The following is a 20,123-nucleotide window of genomic DNA, read 5'->3' as shown; positions in this document are numbered from 1 at the left end:
CCTCTCTCACTGTGTCTCTCTCTGTCAAATAAATAAATAATAAAAATCTCATTAAAAATTTTTAAAGACTAAAAAAAGAAATAAAAATAAAAACAATTCATACCAGAGTGCCTGGGTGGCATAGTTGGTTAAGCATCTGACCCTTGGTTTTGGCTCAGGTCATGATCTCGGGGTGCTGGGATCGAGCCCCCTCATGGAGCTCTGAGCCCAGCATGGAGTCTGCCTGAGATTCTCTCTCTCTCCCTCTCTCCATCGGCCCCTCCCACTTGTATTGTCCCTCTCTTTCTCTAAATAAATAAATAAATTCCTTAAAAATAAATAAAAATAAATTTAAAAATTTATACTACATAGTGTACTTCCTATTTGAATCTTGGTTTTCTCATTCAGCTTCTTGTTTTTCCTGGAGTTTCTATTGTGGGTTTTTTTTCTTATTGATTATATGAGATATTTATCTTTATCTCATTGACAGCAAGCTGCATTCTATTTAAATGCTTAGGCATTCCACTGTACCTCACTAAAGGGTTCAATTTTTCTAAAACCTCAGACCCCAAATATCTGTACCTCAAAACAGACCCCAGTTTGCCACATATCCCATTTTTCTAAAATTTCATTTCTCCAAGGACTTCGACTGCCCCAGTTCTGCCAGCTACTCATTGCTCTCAGTATTCTAACTCCTGTGTACCCATGTTTTCAGTGTTCTTTGAGAATCACAGTCCATCCTAGTGTCTGCCTCCTATACAATGCGCTTTTGCCCAGCCCACTTACCCTGGTGTGACTATCAGATACTCCCTGATCCCATCTCCTCTCTAGTAAATGCCTGCCTGGATAGGCCATGGTTATTCAGCTTTGGTTGAACCCCACAGGTGCTGAACAAGGCCAAGTATGGTCCAATGTGGGTAACCCGCGTAGGGCCTCAGACCCATGTGAACCTGGCCAGTGCCCCCCTCCTGGAGCGAGTGATGCGGCAAGAGGGCAAGTACCCAGTACGGAACGACATGGAACTATGGAAGGAGCACCGAGACCAGCAGGGCCTGGCCTATGGGCCCTTCACCACGTGAGCTGGGGCCTGAAGGGACTGGTACAAGGCCTCAGAGGGCCAGGCCCAAGGACAGTGGTATTGGGAAGCCAGTGGATAACGGGTAGAGTGGGCTCTCCCTGCATCCTCTGAGCCTGATACTCAGTCTAAAAAGTTGTGGTTGGGATGGCTGAAGCCTAGGTACCATTCGTTATCTTTTCCACTAGTATATTGTGGACAAAGGAATAATTTCACCTTCCTTGGCCTTCTGTTTCTCTTATGTAAAATGGGAAGTTTGGAGTGGAATATCTCCAAGCTATCTCTAGGACATTTCAAGCTCCATTATTCCACATTATGATTGAAAATATACCAACTTCATCATAATAGGACATTTCTGTATATAGTTGAAAAAAACACCATCACCATACTAGTTAGGAAGGCTGAATTTAACTTTAAAAATATTTCCCAAATTATGTACTATAGGTTTGTTATTGGATATAACTTTCACAGATGCTCTCCATACACAGAGACAGATGTAAGTTTCGGCCTTGAAGTTACACCCAGAAGAGTTAAGGTTATTTTGGCAGTGACAAATTCAAGGATGGGCTGAATATGCCATATACGCAAATGCCAATTGAGATAAAGCATTGAGAATCATTGGTGATGAACCATTCCCAGTGCCACAGGTTGTAACTGGGTATATACAGGGCTTTTTATAAATTGTTTTTTATTTTAATTCCAGTATAGTTAACATCCAGGGTTCTATTTGTTTCAGATGTACCCTGTAATGATTGAACAATTCTGATTCTACTCAGTGCTCATCAGCATAAGTGTACTCTTTAATCCCCATCACTTTTTCACCCTAGTACATGTAAATATGTAATATGTAACTTTTTTTTGCTGTAATATGTAAACAGAGCTTCAGAAATAATGAAAGACTTTTATTTTCCCTAGTTGCTTGACATCTCATGCTTTCGTTATTTCTTAAGGGATTAAAGTCGGTCCTGGCCGTGGTTGCAGTAGCCACACCAGTAATAATAATAGCTAAGCAGGTGTTTAGAACATGCCTGGCATCAGGCTAGTCTCTTTACATGTATTATTTCATTTTATTCTCACCAGCCCAAGAGAGTGTGATTATCTCCATTTACAAATGGAGAAACTGAAGCCTAGAGAGATTTTTGCATCACTTGCCACTAGTGAGTGGTGGAATCGATCTCTCTGATTCTGGGATTTAAGAACTTAATGCCTTGATACTTTTGGAAAGGAAGCAAACCAGTTGGTGGGTGCATTTCATCTGTCTTTGATGCCTGGATGTTCATTCTCGCATCGCATGTTTGTTTCTTTTTTGTGGTTCCTTCACAGGTGGACAGTTACAGAACTGCAACACTTCATGAGCCTTTTATTCAAAGTTATGAAAAGAGAATCGAATGTCTGTCCTTCCAGAGCTCTTTAACTTGATGTCCGGCTTTGAGGGAAGGACTTGGGTCTTGGGTTTTCACCAGGTCAGGTCTTCACTAGAGTTGATGGCTCAGGATTTAGAATTGGAGCTGGACATTATGCATATCCCTATTTATCTATTTATAAGTTTTTCACTCTACAGCCAGTTTCCTAATTATATTATATCATTTATATGTATTTTAAAGTTATTTTGCTAACCAATGAGAAGGTCTTTTTGTTTTAAAATGTATATGTGTGTGTATATATGCGTATGTGTGTGTGTGTATATATATATATATATATATATATACACACATTTTTAAAAAATCTCATTTTATGAAACATTGTTCTCCCAGGAAATATTTTAACAACCACTGAAATGTTCTCATTTAAATTCTGCAAATCTGATTGCTACTATTGGGAGAATTATTTTACTCTTGGAGAAGCACCCACACCCTGAAGTTCCAGTAAATGAGTCTATTCTGGTTTTCATTTCTTTTTCAGCAGCATTTCAGTTGACCTTTCTGCAGCTTTTCCCAACATAATAAAGAAAGCTCCTGGGGTTTGAGGCTCATTTAAATAAATAGCTTTCCAAATTAGAAAAAACCACAATTCTTTCTGTAAGCCTTTTTTAATATCTTTCTTTTCTTTTTAAAAAGATTTTGTTTATTTATTAGACAGAAAGAAAGAGGGAGAGAGAGCAGAAGCAGGGGGAACAGCAGGCAGAGGAGAAGGAGGCTCCCCGCTGAGCAGAGAGCCTGATGTGGGGCTTGAACCCAGGACCCTGGGATCATGACCTGAGCTGAAGGCAGATGCTTAACCCACTGAGCCACCCAGGCACCCATAATATCTCTCTTTTTAAAATACCTTATTGGTTTTTTAATAATTCAAAAGTAGTGCTTATTGTAAAAAGTCCAATAATAAAACATTGTCTTCCTACTGCCCACTCCCATCCCAATCCTTCTAAGTAATCCTGACAGTTTGGTGGGTATTCTCCCCTACTTTATGTGGAAACATGTGAATATACATATGGATCTATAGGGTTTCTTTTCTTCCTCCTAAAATTGGGCCATATTGTACTTACCACTCTGCATCGAGCTTTTAAGCTTTTAAAAAATTGACCCATGCCCAGCTTGCTTAGGAAAGGTAGTAGTTTTGGGGGACAGTTGTGGGTGGGGACAGCCCCTAGACCTGAAGCCCCCCTGTGGGAGGCAGGTTCCCACCCTGATGAGCATCCCTGTCTAATCCGGGTGGGACCCAACCCCCTACTGGATGATTGTAGCAAGAAGATTCTAGGGTATCTCCCAGGTGGGTCTCTCTGTCCCTTTGGCTCACTGAGCCAAGCAGAACGTGAAGGTCCAGAATCTGAGCTTCCCAAAACCCTAATTTGCTCCTCCTTTATTCCTTATCCTCCATGCAGAAGGACTGGAACCATTGCACTTCTTCCTTAATTTCACATACAGAAGATTCTGGAATTATATCATCCTAAGATAATCACAGTCAACATTCATTAAGCATTCTCCATGTGCCAGGCTCTGATCGAAGCCCTGTAATTGACCCTACTAAGATAGGCACGTTTATTATTCCCATTTTACTGAAGGGGAAACTGAGGCACAGAAGTCACCTGCGTAAGGTCACTCAGCCAGTAGTCATCAGACCTGTAATCATCATTTGGCCCCGGGTAGTCTGACTCCAGATGCCCACCTTGACTACTTCCTCGATGCTGTCATGAGACTCCGAAGTTTTGTGATTTGAAGATTCTGGTCTTTGAAGTTCAGTGATTCTATAATTCTAAACCGAGGAGCCAGAGGTCTTCCCAGACTCTGTTGGGGTCACAGGGCAGGGGGGAGACGCCCCTGAATCCAGCCTCCGTCAGCTACTCACAAGTGTGCGCTTCCTCCACTCCCCACAGGGAAGGACAGCACTGGTACCAGCTGCGCCAGGCTCTGAACCAGCGGATGCTGAAGCCCGGTGAGGCTGCACTCTACGCTGGTGTCGTGAATGAGGTGATCGACGACTTCATGGCCCACCTGAACCGGCTGTTGGCAGAGAGCCCCTCGGGCGACCAGGTGTCTGACATGGCTCACAATTTCTACTACTTTGCTTTGGAAGGTACCCATGTTGGGAGAGGGTCCTAGGAGGAGGAGGAGGCAGGGGTCAGGGGTCAGGGGCGGGGCCGCTGGCTAGCGGGCGCCATGACACCGCCTCCCTTCACGTCCTTTGTGCACCACCAGCTATTTGCTACATCCTGTTTGAGAAACGTATTGGCTGCCTGGAGCGCCCCATCCCCCAGGACACGGTGGCCTTTGTCAGATCTGTCGGGCTCATGTTCCAGAACTCAGTCTATGTCACCTTCCTCCCCAAGTGGACCCGTTCCCTGCTCCCTTTCTGGAAGCGCTATCTGGATGGCTGGAACACCATCTTCTCTTTTGGTAAGGAGGCCCGGGAAGGAAGTGGCAGGTGTAGGGGTGAGGAGGAGGAGAGTGGGTTCCAAGGTCTGTGCCAGGACGTTCTGCCTCCTGCTACCAGCTGTCAGAGTGGCTCTTGGTCCTTGGAGATCATGACTTTTGACCTTGATTGCCTTTGTTCTCCATTGTCCCTGCAGGGAAGAAGCTGATTGATGAGAAACTCAAGGAGATAGAGACTCAGCTGCAGACAAGGGGGCCAGATGAGGTCCAGATATCTGGCTACCTGCACTTTCTGCTGACCAGAGGACAGCTCAGTACTCATGACGCCATGGGCAGCCTGCCTGAGCTGCTCCTGGCTGGCGTAGACACGGTGCGTGAGGGGGGCCAGCGAGGAGACCAGGGGCTCCCAGCTCCTATCCTGAACCAATTCCCCATTACCCTCACCTGAGCCTGACCTTCGTCCCTCCAGGTACCTGCTTCTCTTTCTGTATGCTAGATGTAGAGCTAGATGGAAAACAGGGGGGAGGTCATTCAACCTGGAGGAGGTGGGCAGGGAACTGTCCTTTTGTAAGAGGGACCCCATCGCCTCCTGGAGCCTCTCTTGGCCACCTAGAAGTTTTGTCTCACATCTATTTAAGGTGTAACTTAAGTAGAGAGCTCAACCACAAGCATCTTCTTAGTTGGTCTCTGCTTTCCTTTTGTTGCATGGGGTTGCTGTCTGTTCCAAACTCCTTGTTAGAGCTCGATTCTCCGTCTCATGGGTCCTCACGTGCTGTGGAGTCACGCTCGGCAAGGAGCGTCCTCATGAGCCCCTGTGTCTATTTCCACCATGCTTCTGGCACATTCATTTTACGGTGCATGCCCACTCAGCCTCCTACTACCCTCCTCTCTAGCCTTTTGCCTAGAAATCCCTCCTCACTTCCCCTCTCCCTCTGCCTTCCAGACATCCAACACGATGACGTGGGCCCTGTACCATCTTTCAAAGAACCCAGAGATCCAGGCTGCATTGCATAAGGAAGTGGTGGGCGTGGTGCCAGCCGGACAGGTGCCCCAGCCCAAGGACTTTGCCCACATGCCCTTGCTCAAAGCTGTGCTTAAGGAGACCCTGCGGTAGGCGGTAGTTCCTGGGAGTGCGGGGTCTGCACGAAGGAGGACTCGAGGACAGGAGTCGGGAGCGGGGGCTAGGGGTTGGAACTAGGACCAGGGGCGAGGTGAAAAGAAGGACTTGGGGGACCAGAGGCAAACGTGCACCTTTTTTCCCTGCAGCCTCTACCCTGTGGTCCCCATGAACTCCCGGGTCATCACAGAAAAGGAAATTGAAGTCAATGGCTTCCTCTTCCCCAAGAATGTGAGTGGAGCTGAAGAGCTGGGATTCCCAGGGCTGCCCTGGAGCCCTAAGCTGACGTGCTGCCCGTTCTTGCCCTGCAGACCCAGTTTGTGTTCTGTCACTACGTGGTGTCCCGGGACCCTGACATCTTCCCTGAGCCGGAGAGCTTCCAGCCTTACCGCTGGCTGAGGAAGAGCCAGCCTGCTGCCCTTGGAGTCCAACATCCGTTTGGCTCTGTGCCCTTTGGCTATGGGGTCCGGGCCTGCCTGGGCCGCAGGATTGCAGAGCTGGAGATGCAGCTGCTGCTGTCAAGGGTGAGTGGGGAGAGGCTGGAAGGCCAAGTGGGGCCAGGGAGGGCTGGTGGAGACCAGGGCAGGGAGTGGAAGGTTGGCACAGGGAAGGAGCAGGGGAGGGAGGGGAGCGGCTGGAGATCGCAGATTCTCATGCCCAGGCGTGTTCCCTCCCAGCTGATCCAGAAGTACGAGGTGGCCGTGGCCCCTGAGACAGGGGAGGTGAGGAGCATGGCACGCATTGTCCTGGTTCCCAATAAGAAGGTGAGCCTGCGCTTCCAGGAGAGACAGTACTGAGCTGGGCCCATGCCTCCTGGGAGCAGTCCCTTTCTCCATCCCTGGAGCACTTATTCCTAGCCATGGCTGTGTCTCAGGTCAGAAGGTGGAGAAGGTGGAGAAGGTGGCTTCCAGGCACCAGAGGTCGAAGGAACTTAGAGTACTTTCTGTAGGACCCTGAGCTTTTGCCACTTTTATCATTCTGAATGTCTGTCTCTCCGATAAAGAGCCACCCCTGTGTCACATTGCTGTCTTTGGAGAAAATATAGAATAAAGGGACTTATATTGGTAATTGGAGACCTTTGTCATTCTTTTTGATGACCCAGTGTCTGAGCCCCTTGCTGTGTTGAGGGAACAGCCTCTTCCCACTTAGGGATCTTGTGGGAGGCAGAGCCCTTTCGTGAGAACACCAGTGCTTTCCTGGACCTCATGGAGAGAGCTTTGCTTCACCTGGTGCTGGCTGAAGCCCAGCCTGAGCAGAACTTGCAAAGCGGTCCTCCAGGTCCCAAGAGGGGCACCCTCTTTTGAACAGAAAGTGCTGGGACATAAGCATCGAAGTGCTGTAGGAATGGGTGGAGGCGTTCTGCGCTGGGTCTCCAGGGATGGCTCCCCAGGGGGCTCCAATCAGCCTGGGAAGCACCTGGTTGGCCTCCCTCAGGAGCACGAGTGTGGGGACGCTCTCGCCACAGCTGCTGGTCCCAGTGCATCTCCATATCTCTGGGCAGTGCTGCCTGTGGGGGAGAAAACGTCCTCTCTGCCCCCACACCTGGCCTGTGACTCCCCTCCCCAAAGGTGATAGCAACAGCGACAGAGGGAGGAACAGGAGCAGCAGAAGCATGGCCTCTGTCCTGCGCCCACCTTCCACACATCTCCCATGCAACCCAGAGCTGGAAGCCGGGCTGCCTTGGAACCTGAGCTGCAAGGCAGTATGGGGATTATAGTTTTTAGCTCTCCAACCTCTTCAATACAGGAAGCCGACCAGAAGGAAAGCGGGCTGGTGCAGACAGAGTGTACCCCAGGTTTGAGGAGGTTAAGGAATCCCATCCTCACAGAGTCCTAGCCCCAGGGGTAAATTTCTATTGGGTCGTAGAAAACTAAAGTCAAATTTCTTATGTTGGTGAGATTAAAAATTGTCCTTATTAAAATCCTCCAGTGGCTTCTCTCAGCCCTGAATCAAAGTCCTACGTCCTTATTCCGGTTCAGAAAACTCTTGAACACCCTGCCCTCCACCCCTACACCCTGCCCAGACGCCCATTCCACAGCCTACCCCAATTCCTTGTATTGCCCTGAGCACATTCCTCTCTTTCTGGCCTCAATACTTGGTTCTTCATGTCCCCTCTCCTTGGAACACTCTCTTCACCGGTGATGCCATTCCAGAGAACGGGCTCTTCCTTAGGGCTCAAATGTCACTGCCTTTGAATAAGCCTCCCCTGACCTCGCTGGGGGAGCAAAAGCACTTGCTTTGTGCTCCCCGCCTCCCCCTGCAAATGTTACAGAACAGCGCACTTAGCCTGTTCCCCTTGTCGCCAACCCAACTGTCTCCCCAGCCACCTGTGTACCCCCTGGAGGGCACAAACAAAACTCCTTTTGGTTTGGATCCCAGTGGCCACCTCTGTGTCTGGCACCTGGGAGGCAGTTCATCAACGTTCGGTTTGTCGGATGAGAAGAGCCTGGAAGAGTAGGCAGGGGAAGGAAGAAGAGGGGATGATGCAGAGCCTTTCCTACTGACTACGGGGAAGAACTCACAAGAGAATTGGGAGGAATTCCTGATGATAAGGGCATAGCTCTTGACCACCCCCCCACCCACCTGTGCTGGGATTCCGCTGGGAGAGCACCTGATACATCAGAGCGTGGGGGCCGGGCTCGGAGGGGGGCAGGGATTTCTACCAACCAGAGCCACTTCTCCCTTTCCGGTGGGCTGTTCCTTCGGACCACCGGACCATCAGGGGTCTGCTGTCTCAGGGAGTGCCCACCTAAGTCACAGACTCAGGTCATGATTCCAGGATCCTGGGATGGAGCCCTGCATCAGGCGCCCTGCTCAGCGGAGAGCCTGCTTCTCCCCTGCCTGCTGCTCCCTCTACTTGTACTTGCCCTCTACCTCTCTGTATGTGTCAAAGAAATACCTAAAATCTTTAAAAAAAGAAAAGAAAAGAAAAGAAATCAGCTTTCCCTTTTGAAAAACATTCAGGCAGCACTCCCAGGAGTAAAAATAAATCAAGTACCTCATGTTTTCTGGCTGTCTACCTGCTCCTGATCTTAGATGTTTTAGCTCTGGATGCGGTTTGACTTGTTAATACTAGCTTGGTTCTAGTTCCTTATTTCTGATTCCAGTTTTAGGATGCATGTCAAATAAAAATTATGATAACTGCCTTCACAGGATGGGTATACAGGACATCGTACTGAATTCTTCTGTATTTGTGGGTGTTTGGAAGGCCAGCAAGATTGCCAGCAAATTGTATCTCTCCTACGCTGTGTTCCTGCCCTTAGCCAGCTCTTCTTGTAGATCTCAGTCCTGACAAATAATACAGATGCAATAACGTGATGAGTGATTTTCCTAATTATGGAAACGAGGCATCCTTATCTCTCGGCAAGCCATCATGCTCATCACGTGCTATGCATCATAAATCTCTACTGTCTACAGAAAATAAATACAGTTGCCCAGGTCCCACCCCCAAGTCAGGATATTAGCATCTCTAGGCATGGGCCCTGGAATTTCCATCTTATAAAGCTCCCCCACTCACCCCCTGCTCCGGGGTGGGGGTGGGGGGATCCTGGTACACTGCCAAGGTTGACATGACAGTAGAGATGGTGTGAGAGAAGAGAGGGCTGAGAACCCAAGGGGAGTCCAGGCTGGAGGCCCCGGAAACTTGGAGGCGCTTCGGAGGTTGGGGCAGGAGTCAGGGGTTTGGAGCCAATGATGCCTGAAGAGTGTAGCCAGCCCCAGGCTCAGAAGTATGAACAGAAGGTCAAGCAGGGTGGGTTTCAACACTTTTTTTTTTTTTTTTTAGATTTTATTTATTTATTTGACAGAGAGAGATTACAAGTAGGCAGAGAGGCAGGCAGAGAGAGAGGAAGGGAAGCAGGCCCCTGCTGAGCAGAGAGCCCGATGTGGGACCTGATCCCAGGACCCTGAGATCATGACCTGAGCCAAAGGCAGCGGCTTAACCCACTGACCCAGCCAGGCGCCCGGTTTCAACACTCTTATTCAGGAGTAGTCCCTATGGCAACCCTTAGACTCTGTTCCAAAAGCCATGGTGCTGGAGACTATTGGGAACTGAGGGCTGGCTGTCATCCGAGAAGGAGGGCTGAAGCAGGGGGCTGGCGGGGCTGGCGTGGTCCCTCATAGAAGGGCCCAGGGGGGAATGGCTGGGTCCTCAGCACGGTGGAGGCTGGAGACCTATCTGCTCTCAAGGGGAGCAGGAAGGGGAAGGAGTGACTTCCTCAGGATGCCTTTTCTGTCGGTACTATGACTCCTGAAGGTCTGCTTATGGGGCGCCATCTTGGGCAACCACTCAGAGACTGACCCACTATACTTACCCTCCAGTTAGCTGCAGCTGGAGGCAGCCTGCCCCAGGCTCTCTGAGGACAGTGTCCCTTGACACAGGCCCAGAGAAGCACCCCCATCCCATCATCCCACTTGAGCCCAAGATCCGGGGCCTTCCTAGGGAGGGCCAGAGCAGAGCTGGCACTGAACCGTGGTTTTGGCAAAATTGGAAACAGAGGCTGGGCGTCTATGAAAAAAGGCCTTCATTTGCTGTCCGACTCATCAGACACAAGTGTCTCCACTCTGTTGCTCTGTGAGGGGAATGAGGTGGGATCATATTTTAGGAATATTAGCCTATCCTCTCCCCACTGGAAGGCAGACCTACAGTGTCCATTGCCTCAGGGGAGTGATGAAACAACAGAAATCGGGTCTTGGTTTTGGAATTTGACCCTCAAGATAGGTGGCAAGAAACACAAGACACGTACAGTGGGTTTGGAAGAATGCATAGTGGGTTAGAGAAAAGGCCCCACTCATAAAGATTCCCTAGGTTGATGAGGGTTGGGGAAGCAAAGAGAATGTGGAGATCTCTGAGGTCCACATTTCAGGGGCCCCTGAGAAGAGGGCCCCGAGAAGGGAGCTGTATCTGAAGGGAAGGGGGGAGTGTGACAAATAACCCCAGAGAGATCTGTAGATGACAAGGGTAGAAGAGCCCTGTGCCCTATGTTTCAGGGTAGAGGCTGAAGTAAAGCAAAATGCAGAATAAAGCAGACCACTTGCTGTCGGTCTGAGCCGATGGGCTTGGAACTGCTCTGCAGAGCTTCTGAAAGCCCAGACGAGAGCAGGTCTGGAAACTAGAACGTCCTCACATCCCAGGAGCAGGCAGGCCCAGGGAGGCTTTGTGACAGGGACTGAGAGAGCACCTAGCAGGTGCCAGGTCCACCCATGACCAACCCAGTGACAACCAGATGGGAACAGGTTTTTTTAGCTGGTGTGGCCATGCGCGGATGATGATGACAGAGGAACAAAGGCTCACACTACTTAAAGCGTTCCCCTCTTGTCCCCACCAGATTCAGCCCAGGAAAAGGTGGGGGAGATGAGCCCCAAACTGACTGAGACTCATTTCTCCTACCTGGTGAAGTGGGGGTTCATCACAGAAACTCCATTCTGTGTTAGAAAAATAAAGTTATGTTTCCTGCACATGAGTTCGTAGACTGAGTTGTATTTACTGCATAATTAACTAATTCATATCTTCTTCATTGTTTTGTTATAAATAAAAGATGAAAAAAGGAATTTCAGTGGGCTAACACCCTATGCGCCAATGAAATGCCAGTCGTGGTGTTTGTCCATCACAGACCTTCCCTCGTGTCTTTGAATTCAGAAAGCACAGAGGTCGGGCCATAAGTTCGGGTCAAATGACTGGCATTCTCTGAGGGAAACTTCTACAATTCAAGTTCATGGGCTGTTCTTTTTCCATTTATGCTTCCTCAAGGGTTCATCCTCAGTGATCCAAACACAGGGGCCTGAGAACAGCACTTGCTGGTGCTCAGGATGAGGATGAGGGAGGACCCCCCCAACCCCGGGCTGCTGTTCCATGGCGACCACCAACAGCCCTGAAATGACAATTCTGGGAAGAGCTGGGGGGCAGGGGCACAGCGGTGGGGAACCATGTTAGTGGTTGTAGGAGAACAGCTGGGACTCCCAGGCAGTCCAGAAGCTGAGGAAGCCAGAGCCCCGCAGTGAACCCCAACAGCTGAGTGCTTGCTGCCCTGCTGGGCCCGGTCACGCCCCAGGTAGGGGGGGAAAGTGACACGGATGGCCCCAGGGCAGCTGGCCCTGGGGTAATCCCAGTGCTTCTGGCTCATGGATCTCCAGGCTTGACTCAGCCGTTCTCCTTCATTTCATCGTCCCATGGTGCACTGGGCATTCGTGAGGGCTTCTGGGAGCATAGGCAGGGCAGGGGCAAAGGCTGGAGAAGCCTGTGGGGAAAAGAGAAGGGAAGACAGTGAGTACACGGTGGGAGGGGAGGTTGCCTTTCCAATAGGGGAACCTCGTGTCGCCATCCACGGCCAAGCACGTGGAGTCTGTTTGAGTCCCTAGCAAGCATGCTACCAGCCAAGAGTCTGAGAGGATTTACTGAGATGAGTACTTAGAGAGAAGCTCCCTCCTGTCACCGTAGCTCCTACTGAGCATGGAAATTCCACTCAACAAAGATTTACTGACTTGCTTCCTTCCAGTGGAATTCCAAGCAGGTGAAAATTGAGTTGGGAGAGGGCGAGTCAGTCTCCCCAGAGCATCTGAAATCACAGCATTGTCCTTGCCTTTACCCCAGCCTTTGCCTATCCCTCTTAGGAGGACCTCTGTGACTTCAGCTGAGATGGGGACAAAGAGGGATCTCCTTGGGGAGTCCCGACCCTTGGAGTTTTCATGGGGCTCCTCAGCCATGAGCTGAGCCACTCCCATCATTGAGGTGCCCCGGTCTGAGATCTGAGAGCGCCCCGAAAAATCGATTGTCAGGTGCTGAGGCCATTGGCCCAGAGTAGAGCCTACCTGAACCAAGGCCAAACCAGCAAATGGGGGTGGGGGAAGACGGAGGCCGGATCGCCTGGCTCCCTTCGTCCTCTTCGGCATGTGAGAGATGGCCTTGGAGGAAGGACTCAGATACTCTCAGGCCCCAAGGGCGTCGATACCAGCAGGACTGAGCACCAGTGCCTGAAGGATGTCAGAGAGTGACACGATGCCCAGGAGATGCTGGCTCTCGTCCACTAGCACCAGCCGGTGCACCTGTGGGTGCACAGAGGGTCAGTGAGGGCTCGGGCATTGTCGTGAGGCGACAGCAGCCAGCAAGGTTGGCACCAAGAATCAGGGGCATGAATGCAACGTAATGGGGAGGAAAAGCGTGTCTCCTAGAAATCAGTTGGGGAGGGCTCTGACCACTCTGGGCAAGGCAAAGTGTCCCTTTTGCATGGGGGCCCCAGGAACAAGAGCAGTGGCAGACCAGTGTGGACACTGAGAGCTCGGAATGGCCATGAAATGGGAGGACAGGGCAGGTGCCCGGTGTGTAGGGACAGCTGGAGCTGCTCAGGGGAATGGGCCGTATGTCTTGGGGGCACATAGGCAGAGGCATGGGGTACCTGCTCCCGGACGATGCGGTCGATGACATCCCCCAAGCTCTCGTGGGGCTGGCAGGAAAGGACCCCTTCCAGACACAGTGTCCTCTGCTTCAATGCTTCTCTCACACTAATGTCTAGGTGGTTGTAGGTTTGCTGGGCGGCCAAGTGCTGGGGCAGGGAGGAAGTGCCATGGGAGTCAGCCCCTCAGCCAGACCCCAGACCCCCAGACGCTGCCCCCTTTACACCCGTAAAGGTCCACAGACATCCCTCCACCAATCCTCGCACCCACAGCCTCTCCCCATGGCACCCTCAGTTCCCCATCCCCCCACACACTTACAATCACATCAAAGCGGGAGTAGAGGCCCACAACCTGTCCTGCAGCGGTGAGGGTGGGGAGAGAAAGAGAAGAGGTTCACATCAGGACCAGGACACCATGCAAAGGCCAGGGGTAGGCTTTCAGAAGGAATTACTGGACACCCCTTCCAGGCTACTGGCTTCAAAATGACGCCTGAGACACAGAGAGGCTAAGTCATGGGTCCAAGACTCAAAGCAGGCAGACCTATAGCCCCAGCTCCAACCTGGGTCCTGAACCGATCGATGCCAGACCCCTGCCTGCTGCCACCCCAGCCCAGCCAGCTCCACTGCCGGGTTCAGGTACCAGCTTCATTGATCACAGGCAGCGCAGACACGCGGCGGTCCACAAAGATGTCCAGTGCTGTCAGGATGGGCGCCGTGTCCAGCACCACGGCCAAGTCCCGGAATGTCCCGATGCCCAGATCTTGGATAGTGCGGGAGAGGAAGGAGGGCTGGGGCAGCAGGGCGCCCTGGTGGGTCAGGGACAGGTGGGGGGTCAGTGGGGGGCAGGTCCCTGAGGGCTCCCAGTGGCCCCCTCCCCAGTCCGTTGGGCCAAGGGCTGTGTGACCCCCTCGGGGCCCCCCGGAGGCTGTGCTCCAGCTCACAAAGATATGCAAGAACTTGAGCAGCCGCTTGTGTGTGAGGATGTGGAGCACGGCGCCCGAGACTGGGTCCAGGACCGGCAGACGGTGGATCCGGTTCTTAATGAGGATGTAGACAGCTTCAAACAGGCTGCAGAGGTGGGAGCAGTGGGTCTGGGGGAGAGACACCCTCCACCCCAGCCCATGTAAAAGGAAGAAAGGGTGTGCAGGCTGCCTTGTCCCAAGCAGGATGAGCCCATGAGTTCGGAATCGCGGAGCTGGGGAAGGGGACTGTGGGGAGGTGCAGGTGGGTGGCTGAGGAATCTTACCTGCTGTTGGGAGAGATGGAGACCAGAGGCTTGAAGCAGCCTTGAAGGTAGATTTCTATAGGCAAAGCCAGAGTCAGGCCCAGGGATCTGGATGCCTTGCCCATCACCAGGTGACTCCCAGATGGTCTTCTGCCCTCCGGTCCCTGGGCTCCATCTCACCCCTCCCTTGCTCCTTCCAGGAAATCCCCACTGCCCAGCCTCAACCTCAGGTGCTTGGCCCCACCCTCATCCACACACCCTCAGTTCCTTCCAGTTCCCCCCATCAGGCCCACCAACAGCAGCTCACCTCTCCAGGTCTCAATCTTGTGTTCTTCAATCTCATGGATCTGGACCTAGAGACATGGACAGACTCCAGAAGTCAGAACACGGGCCCCTCAGGACACCAGGCTCCCTGAGCCAACCTCTGCCCCAGCCCAAATGGGAGCCTCCGGGACCCCCAGCCCACTCCTCACCAGTGGGGATCTATAATAGCGGTGCAGCACCAAGATGAAATCCGTGATGGTCAGCATCCCTGTGGGGTCGTGGGGGGGCGGGGGTCAGCCTGGGGCTTTGTGGTGAGAGGCAGGCTGAAGGGTCAGACCCCTTTCCCTGCTCTGCCAGAGGCCGAGGACTGAGACAGCTGTGGGAGCTGTGGACAGAGGGAAGCAGGCCAGCCCCCTCCCACGCCTGAGAAATGAGGTTGTCCCTTTTACGCTTCCCCTGTCATCTCTCTCCTCCCCCACCTTCTGTGCTCCTAATTTCTCCCTCTTCCTCTCCTCTCTTCCCATCTAGCACCTGTAACGTGGGACCATGGAGGAGTAGAGCTGGACCGGTCAGCCAGTCACACCTACTCCACATGTAGGGTCTCCCGCCTGGAGGCCACAAGACTGGGATCTGGGTTCCCCATGCCAACCCCCAGCTGGGCTCGGCCCGAGGGTCTGCTCAAGCCCGCGCGGCGCGTCAGAGCTCAACCCCAGAATCACCACAAAGGATCTTTTTTCCCTTCCCCACCACCTCTGCCTCCCTGCCCCTCCTCACCCACAAAGCTTTGCTTCTTGCTGTCCCACAGAGGTGCCGCCCGGATGCCGTTGGCCACAAGGGCAAAGAAGGCCTTCTTGATCTGAGGTCCAGAGAGAACGGTGAGGGGTGAGGCTCTCCTTGCCCCTCAGTGGTACCCTGTCCCAACCAGGAACCTTCCCTGGGGCCTTCTGCCGGGGTCTCCAGTACATGAGCTCTACAGCCTTTCCTGTGCTACGGCGCCCCCTAGACATGGTCCTCAGCAGAGACACTTGCTTAGAGATGAGGCTGCTGGTGGCCGGAGGCGGTGATCCCTTCCCCTGGCTCCCCCGGATGTGGAACCTAAGCCAGCGTTTCCACTCGGAAGCCATATGTGGGCAGTCACACACCATCTAGTTTTTCCTAATCTAAGCCCTGGAGGTATACTTAATTACATAATACTTACAGAATACCCTTCTCTAAATAAATTTTGATTTCGATTCATGTGGCCTCATCTGAACATCTACACGAGTGGCATTTATTCTGGGTGTATTTTTCTAACGCATATAAAAATAAATACAAAGCTACTAAAATAAACAAATTTGTTCGTCTACCACGAGACTCAGGGCTCTGTGAGTGGTTCTCATGCCATGCTTCTGGAGACATCGGCCCATGCTCTGTGACGGGGAGAATGGAGTCAGGCATTCGGGAGCTTAGCCTAGTGGAAGAGAAGGGACTGGAGCGCATCTTAATTTTCTGTTACCAAGATTTCTCTGCTGTTTGTCCTGGACCACCCTGCTGTGTCTTCCACATACTCTGGGGTTTTCAAGTGCTCCTATTTATCCTGGGTTGTCCCAGGAGTTCTCTGAAGCATATTATAGGGTAAAGCAGGCATTCCTGTCCCCATTTTATTTTCTTATTTATTTATGACTATCATTATTTTTAGTACTCTCTCCACCCAATGTGGGGCTCGAACTCATGATGCCAAGATCAAGAGTGGCATGCCCTTCTGACCAATCCCTATCTTAGAGACGAGAGAGCTAAACTGACTGACCCAAGACCCTACAGATACTAAATGGCGGATGGCAGTTAGGTTAGGGAAGTCCTCCCCAGCCCTAGCCTCCGGGGTGTTCTAAAGGCATCCTGGGAGGGGACTCTTCGGGGGGTGCCTGGCAGAGTGTCCTGGAGGCTGTGAGCGGGGACTGCAGCCCCAGCGGAGGGTAGCGGGGCAGAGCCACGGCCTCACCTCCAGCGTGGTGTCGAAGATGACCAGCTTGGAGCTGGTTGCCATGGCATCGTAGCAGGTGTGTTCCTGCATAAAATGCATGTAGACCTGGGCCCCCGGCTTCTGCAACTCATCGTCCCAGCCCGGCTTGGGTAGCAGGGCCCGCGGGGAGGGGCACAAGGCAGGCCTCTCTTCCACCATGCCCAGTTCGTACCCCCAGGCCCCAGTGGCCGGGAATTCTAGGTCTAGCTCCAGACAATCTGTGCTGGAGCCCGCGGTGGAGGCTACGTCGTCGGAGGGGAAGATGTCCCACTCTGTGGGTGAGGAGCCCAACCGGGCCAAGGGAGCAGCTTGGGACAAGTGCGTCGCCTCTGGGAATGTGGCCTCCAGCCCGGCATACTCAGCAGGTGGCCTGGCCTGGGGATCGGTTGGATCTGTTGGAGGGGCAGAGAACAGTAAGCCTGTCTTGTGGAGCACTTTCGTATATGCTGGCTCAGGTCAACTTCACAGCAGCCTTGGAAAGTGTGGCAGCTGCAGTCCTATTTTGCAGGTGAGAAAGCGGAGTCAGTGGGTCTGTCCTGAGTTGGCTGTGCTGGGCCCCTGGGTCTGCAATGCAGTTAACCTTTCTCATCTGGAAAGACTGAGGCTACGAGATGAGGCTTCGTTCGGTCCATCTCTGTGCTATGGAAGGATCCAGAGCAGAGCTCCAGCCCCAGGCTCTGGCACAGCCCATTGCCCTCCACTCCCGACCCCCCAGAACTTGGCCTCACCTTCCCCCAGACCCAGCAGCTCTCTTTCCTCCACAGCTTCCTGCCTTGTCCATCGCAAGGCCTTGGCGCCCTGTTTCCCATGGCTTCTCTCTGAGCCAGTGCTCGTGGCCGGTGATGGCCATGAAGTGTTCTCTCCTTGTTCTAGGAAGCTCATCTCTGGAAGGGGGAATGGGGCCTGTTTGATTAATAGGGAGTAACACAACAAAATCAATTAAAATGTTATCAATAATAATATTTAATATTTGCAAGCTCCCTTAGGGTTTTCCTTCTACATATTTGTCACTCAAACCTCACAGCAATCTTATAACAGAGGTATTAATGATCATCCTTATTTTACTAAAGAAGGACCTGAGATCAGAAAGGCTAAGCAACTTGCCACAGTTCACACAGCTAGTAAGTGATAAAGTCAGAACCGGGATCAGTCTTCAGACTCTAGATCTGTCCCCCTTCTTCTGAAAGATGGAGGAGGAGGTGAGGTACAAAGGGAAAAGAGACAGGGTAAAGCAGGAAAAGGAGAGAGAGACAAAAGCCGGGCTATGAGAGCAGAGGAGATTGGGGGCCCAGAAAGGGGGGAGACAAAGGAAGTGGGAGAAGAGGCTCCACTTACCTTGATGCTCCGGTCCCCCAAGGCGGCTCCAGGATGGGTTCTGTGGGGAGAAGAAGGCCTGAAGAGGTGGGAACATGTCCCACATTCCCAAACAACAAAAGAGCTTTTTTTCCCAACACATGTGTGTGCACGTCCACACACACACGTACACCCCCCACAGCGCACGCGCACACACACGCACGCACGCACACACACTTACTTCTACACATCCAGAAAACCACACACTCAACCATTCCCAGACGCACACAGAACCACAGACGTCCCTTACACGAAGAATAACCATACACACAGACACCCACATGCACACACACACAGCCGTGTGCTCGCAGTCCCCTGGCCTCTGCTGCCCCAGCGCCCGTCCCCCGGGACCCCTACCCCGCACAGCGTGTGCTCCATGCGGCCAACCCCGACCAAGTGGGGAGCGAGTGCGCAACACAGGGCGCACAGCACTATTCTGGGCCCCGCGGTTGGCGCTTTGCCCTCCCCGGATCAGTTTCGCTCTGATTGGGTGTCAGGCGGCGGGAGGGAGGGCCCCACAGGCTCCCGGGCTTCTGCCCGGAGCCTGTGGCGGGGTGGGGAGGGCAGGGGCGCACCTGGAATCTGGAGGCTTCCTCCTAGGCTCCCTCCTGGGTCTTCAAGGACAAGCTTGAAGGACGTTGCTATGGGGGGAGGTGGCTTGGAGCCCTGGGTGGGGAGTAGGGGTGGGGGCACCGGTAGGAGGAGGTGGGCTCTGGGAGTCCTGGGTTTCTTCTCATCTTTGTCAGGTGGCAAAGGAGGGAAAAATGGAGGCAAGTTGAGCTCAACCGTTGTTACTCGTACAAACTTCAGTCGTGGGTGATGCTGGAGTTAAAAAGGGCAAGTTGGAGTCGGCTGGGAGGCTGGGGCCAAGGGGTTTGTGGGCGGTCCCAGGAGAGGGCCATTGTGTGTCCCGATGTCCCCATTGGAGTCCCAGGAGCCTGTCCCTTCCCCTGCTGGAAGAGTTGGGGTGGGATGGCCGGGAAGATGGGGAACTGGGAGAAGTCATGAAGCTGTGCGGTGGCCCTGAGGGCCCAGGGTGGCAGACATCTGTTTCTACCGGTGGTTTGGTGGTGGGTCCCAGTGTGTGGGAGCCCCGGTCCCAACGTCCCTCTGTGCGTGCTGTCCCTACATCTTCTTGTGCCAAGGGATCCCAGCCTGGCTCTGGTGGCTGCCCACCCGCCCTTCCTGGGCATTCCTGGGGCCTGAGTCAGCGTCCAAATCGGGAATGCTGTCACAGCTGCTCTAGCTCCCCTCTCTCTGCCTGCCCCTCCTCTCCCCCTTCCAGGCTCTTCCATCCCAATCTTGGGCCCTGGAGTGGACACTAAGTAATGGATTACTGGATTTCTTGCTGAATGTACCAAACACACTTCTCATCACCCCTCAAAGCCCCTGTCCTGCCTCCAGGGAGGGTGGAGAACAGAAAAGGAAAGGACTTTGCCTTTCTGTGTGTGTCTTGGGTAGTACCAGGGCTGAGTGCAGCTCTCATTCTGTGGGATTCCTGTAGCCTGTTCCCGGCTTGTCCCAGATGATGGAATGTCTAAGGCACCGCTAAGAGGACGCCTCAAGGGACGCCTGGGTGGCTCAGTTGGTTAAGCAGCTGCCTTCGGCTCAGGTCATGATCCCAGCGTCCTGGGATCAAGTCCCACATCGGGCTCCTTGCTCCCCAGGGAGCCTGCTTCTCCCTCTGACTCTTCCTTCCACTCTGTCTGCCTGTGCTCGCTCTCACTCACTCTCTCTGACAAATAAATAAAATTAAAAAAAAAAAAAAAAGAGGACGCCTCAACTGGTGGAAGGATCAAGTGGACCATCCTTGGAGAGATGGGATGAATTGGACCTGGAAAGCTTCTACCCATCCCCCCATCCTTAAGCTCCAGGACACCTTCACTATCAAACCAGATACAAAACAGGTGCAGATCA

The 20,123-nt window shown here is 52.5% G+C and overlaps 2 protein-coding genes across 8 annotated transcripts in view; one reads left to right on the top strand and one right to left on the bottom strand.

Moving 5' to 3' along the window:
* CYP27A1 (cytochrome P450 family 27 subfamily A member 1) overlaps window positions 1–7,045 on the top strand; it is a 35,020-nt gene extending 27,975 nt beyond the window's left edge. For both annotated transcript variants that reach the window (XM_082691493.1, XM_082691492.1), the window contains exons 3-10: window positions 864–1,054; window positions 4,365–4,564; window positions 4,687–4,884; window positions 5,058–5,230; window positions 5,804–5,970; window positions 6,127–6,208; window positions 6,289–6,501; window positions 6,655–7,045. In XM_082691493.1, coding sequence (XP_082547619.1) covers window positions 864–1,054; window positions 4,365–4,564; window positions 4,687–4,884; window positions 5,058–5,230; window positions 5,804–5,970; window positions 6,127–6,208; window positions 6,289–6,501; window positions 6,655–6,774 — 1,344 coding nt within the window. In that variant the 3' untranslated portion in view covers window positions 6,775–7,045. The remainder of the gene's footprint in view (window positions 1–863; window positions 1,055–4,364; window positions 4,565–4,686; window positions 4,885–5,057; window positions 5,231–5,803; window positions 5,971–6,126; window positions 6,209–6,288; window positions 6,502–6,654) is intronic.
* A 2,754-nt stretch (window positions 7,046–9,799) lies between these two features.
* Window positions 9,800–18,616, bottom strand: PRKAG3 (protein kinase AMP-activated non-catalytic subunit gamma 3). 6 transcript variants are annotated; one of them, XM_082691503.1, is made up of 14 exons: window positions 18,564–18,616; window positions 18,189–18,228; window positions 17,582–17,737; window positions 16,833–17,245; window positions 15,629–15,710; window positions 15,064–15,122; window positions 14,898–14,943; window positions 14,612–14,666; window positions 14,307–14,433; window positions 14,006–14,171; window positions 13,685–13,722; window positions 13,369–13,515; window positions 12,785–13,018; window positions 9,800–12,213 (listed from the first exon to the last, which is right to left on the bottom strand). In XM_082691503.1, exons 1-13 carry the CDS (start codon window positions 18,582–18,584, stop codon window positions 12,902–12,904), a joined length of 1,467 nt encoding a protein of 488 aa, XP_082547629.1. In that variant the 5' UTR covers window positions 18,585–18,616; the 3' UTR covers window positions 9,800–12,213; window positions 12,785–12,901. The 6 variants fall into 6 exon arrangements, with proteins under 6 accessions (XP_082547629.1, XP_082547625.1, XP_082547628.1 ...); XM_082691499.1 differs by having other exon boundaries at window positions 14,006–14,433; XM_082691502.1 differs by having other exon boundaries at window positions 12,785–12,946; window positions 14,006–14,433.
* Between the last annotated feature and the right edge of the window lie 1,507 nt (window positions 18,617–20,123).

This window comes from Mustela nivalis (assembly GCF_964662115.1).
Source record: "Mustela nivalis genome assembly, chromosome: 11".
NCBI lineage: Eukaryota > Metazoa > Chordata > Mammalia > Carnivora > Mustelidae > Mustela > Mustela nivalis.
The sequence above is the reverse complement of the archived record's forward strand: the minus strand, read 5'-3'. Positions and strand labels throughout refer to the sequence as shown.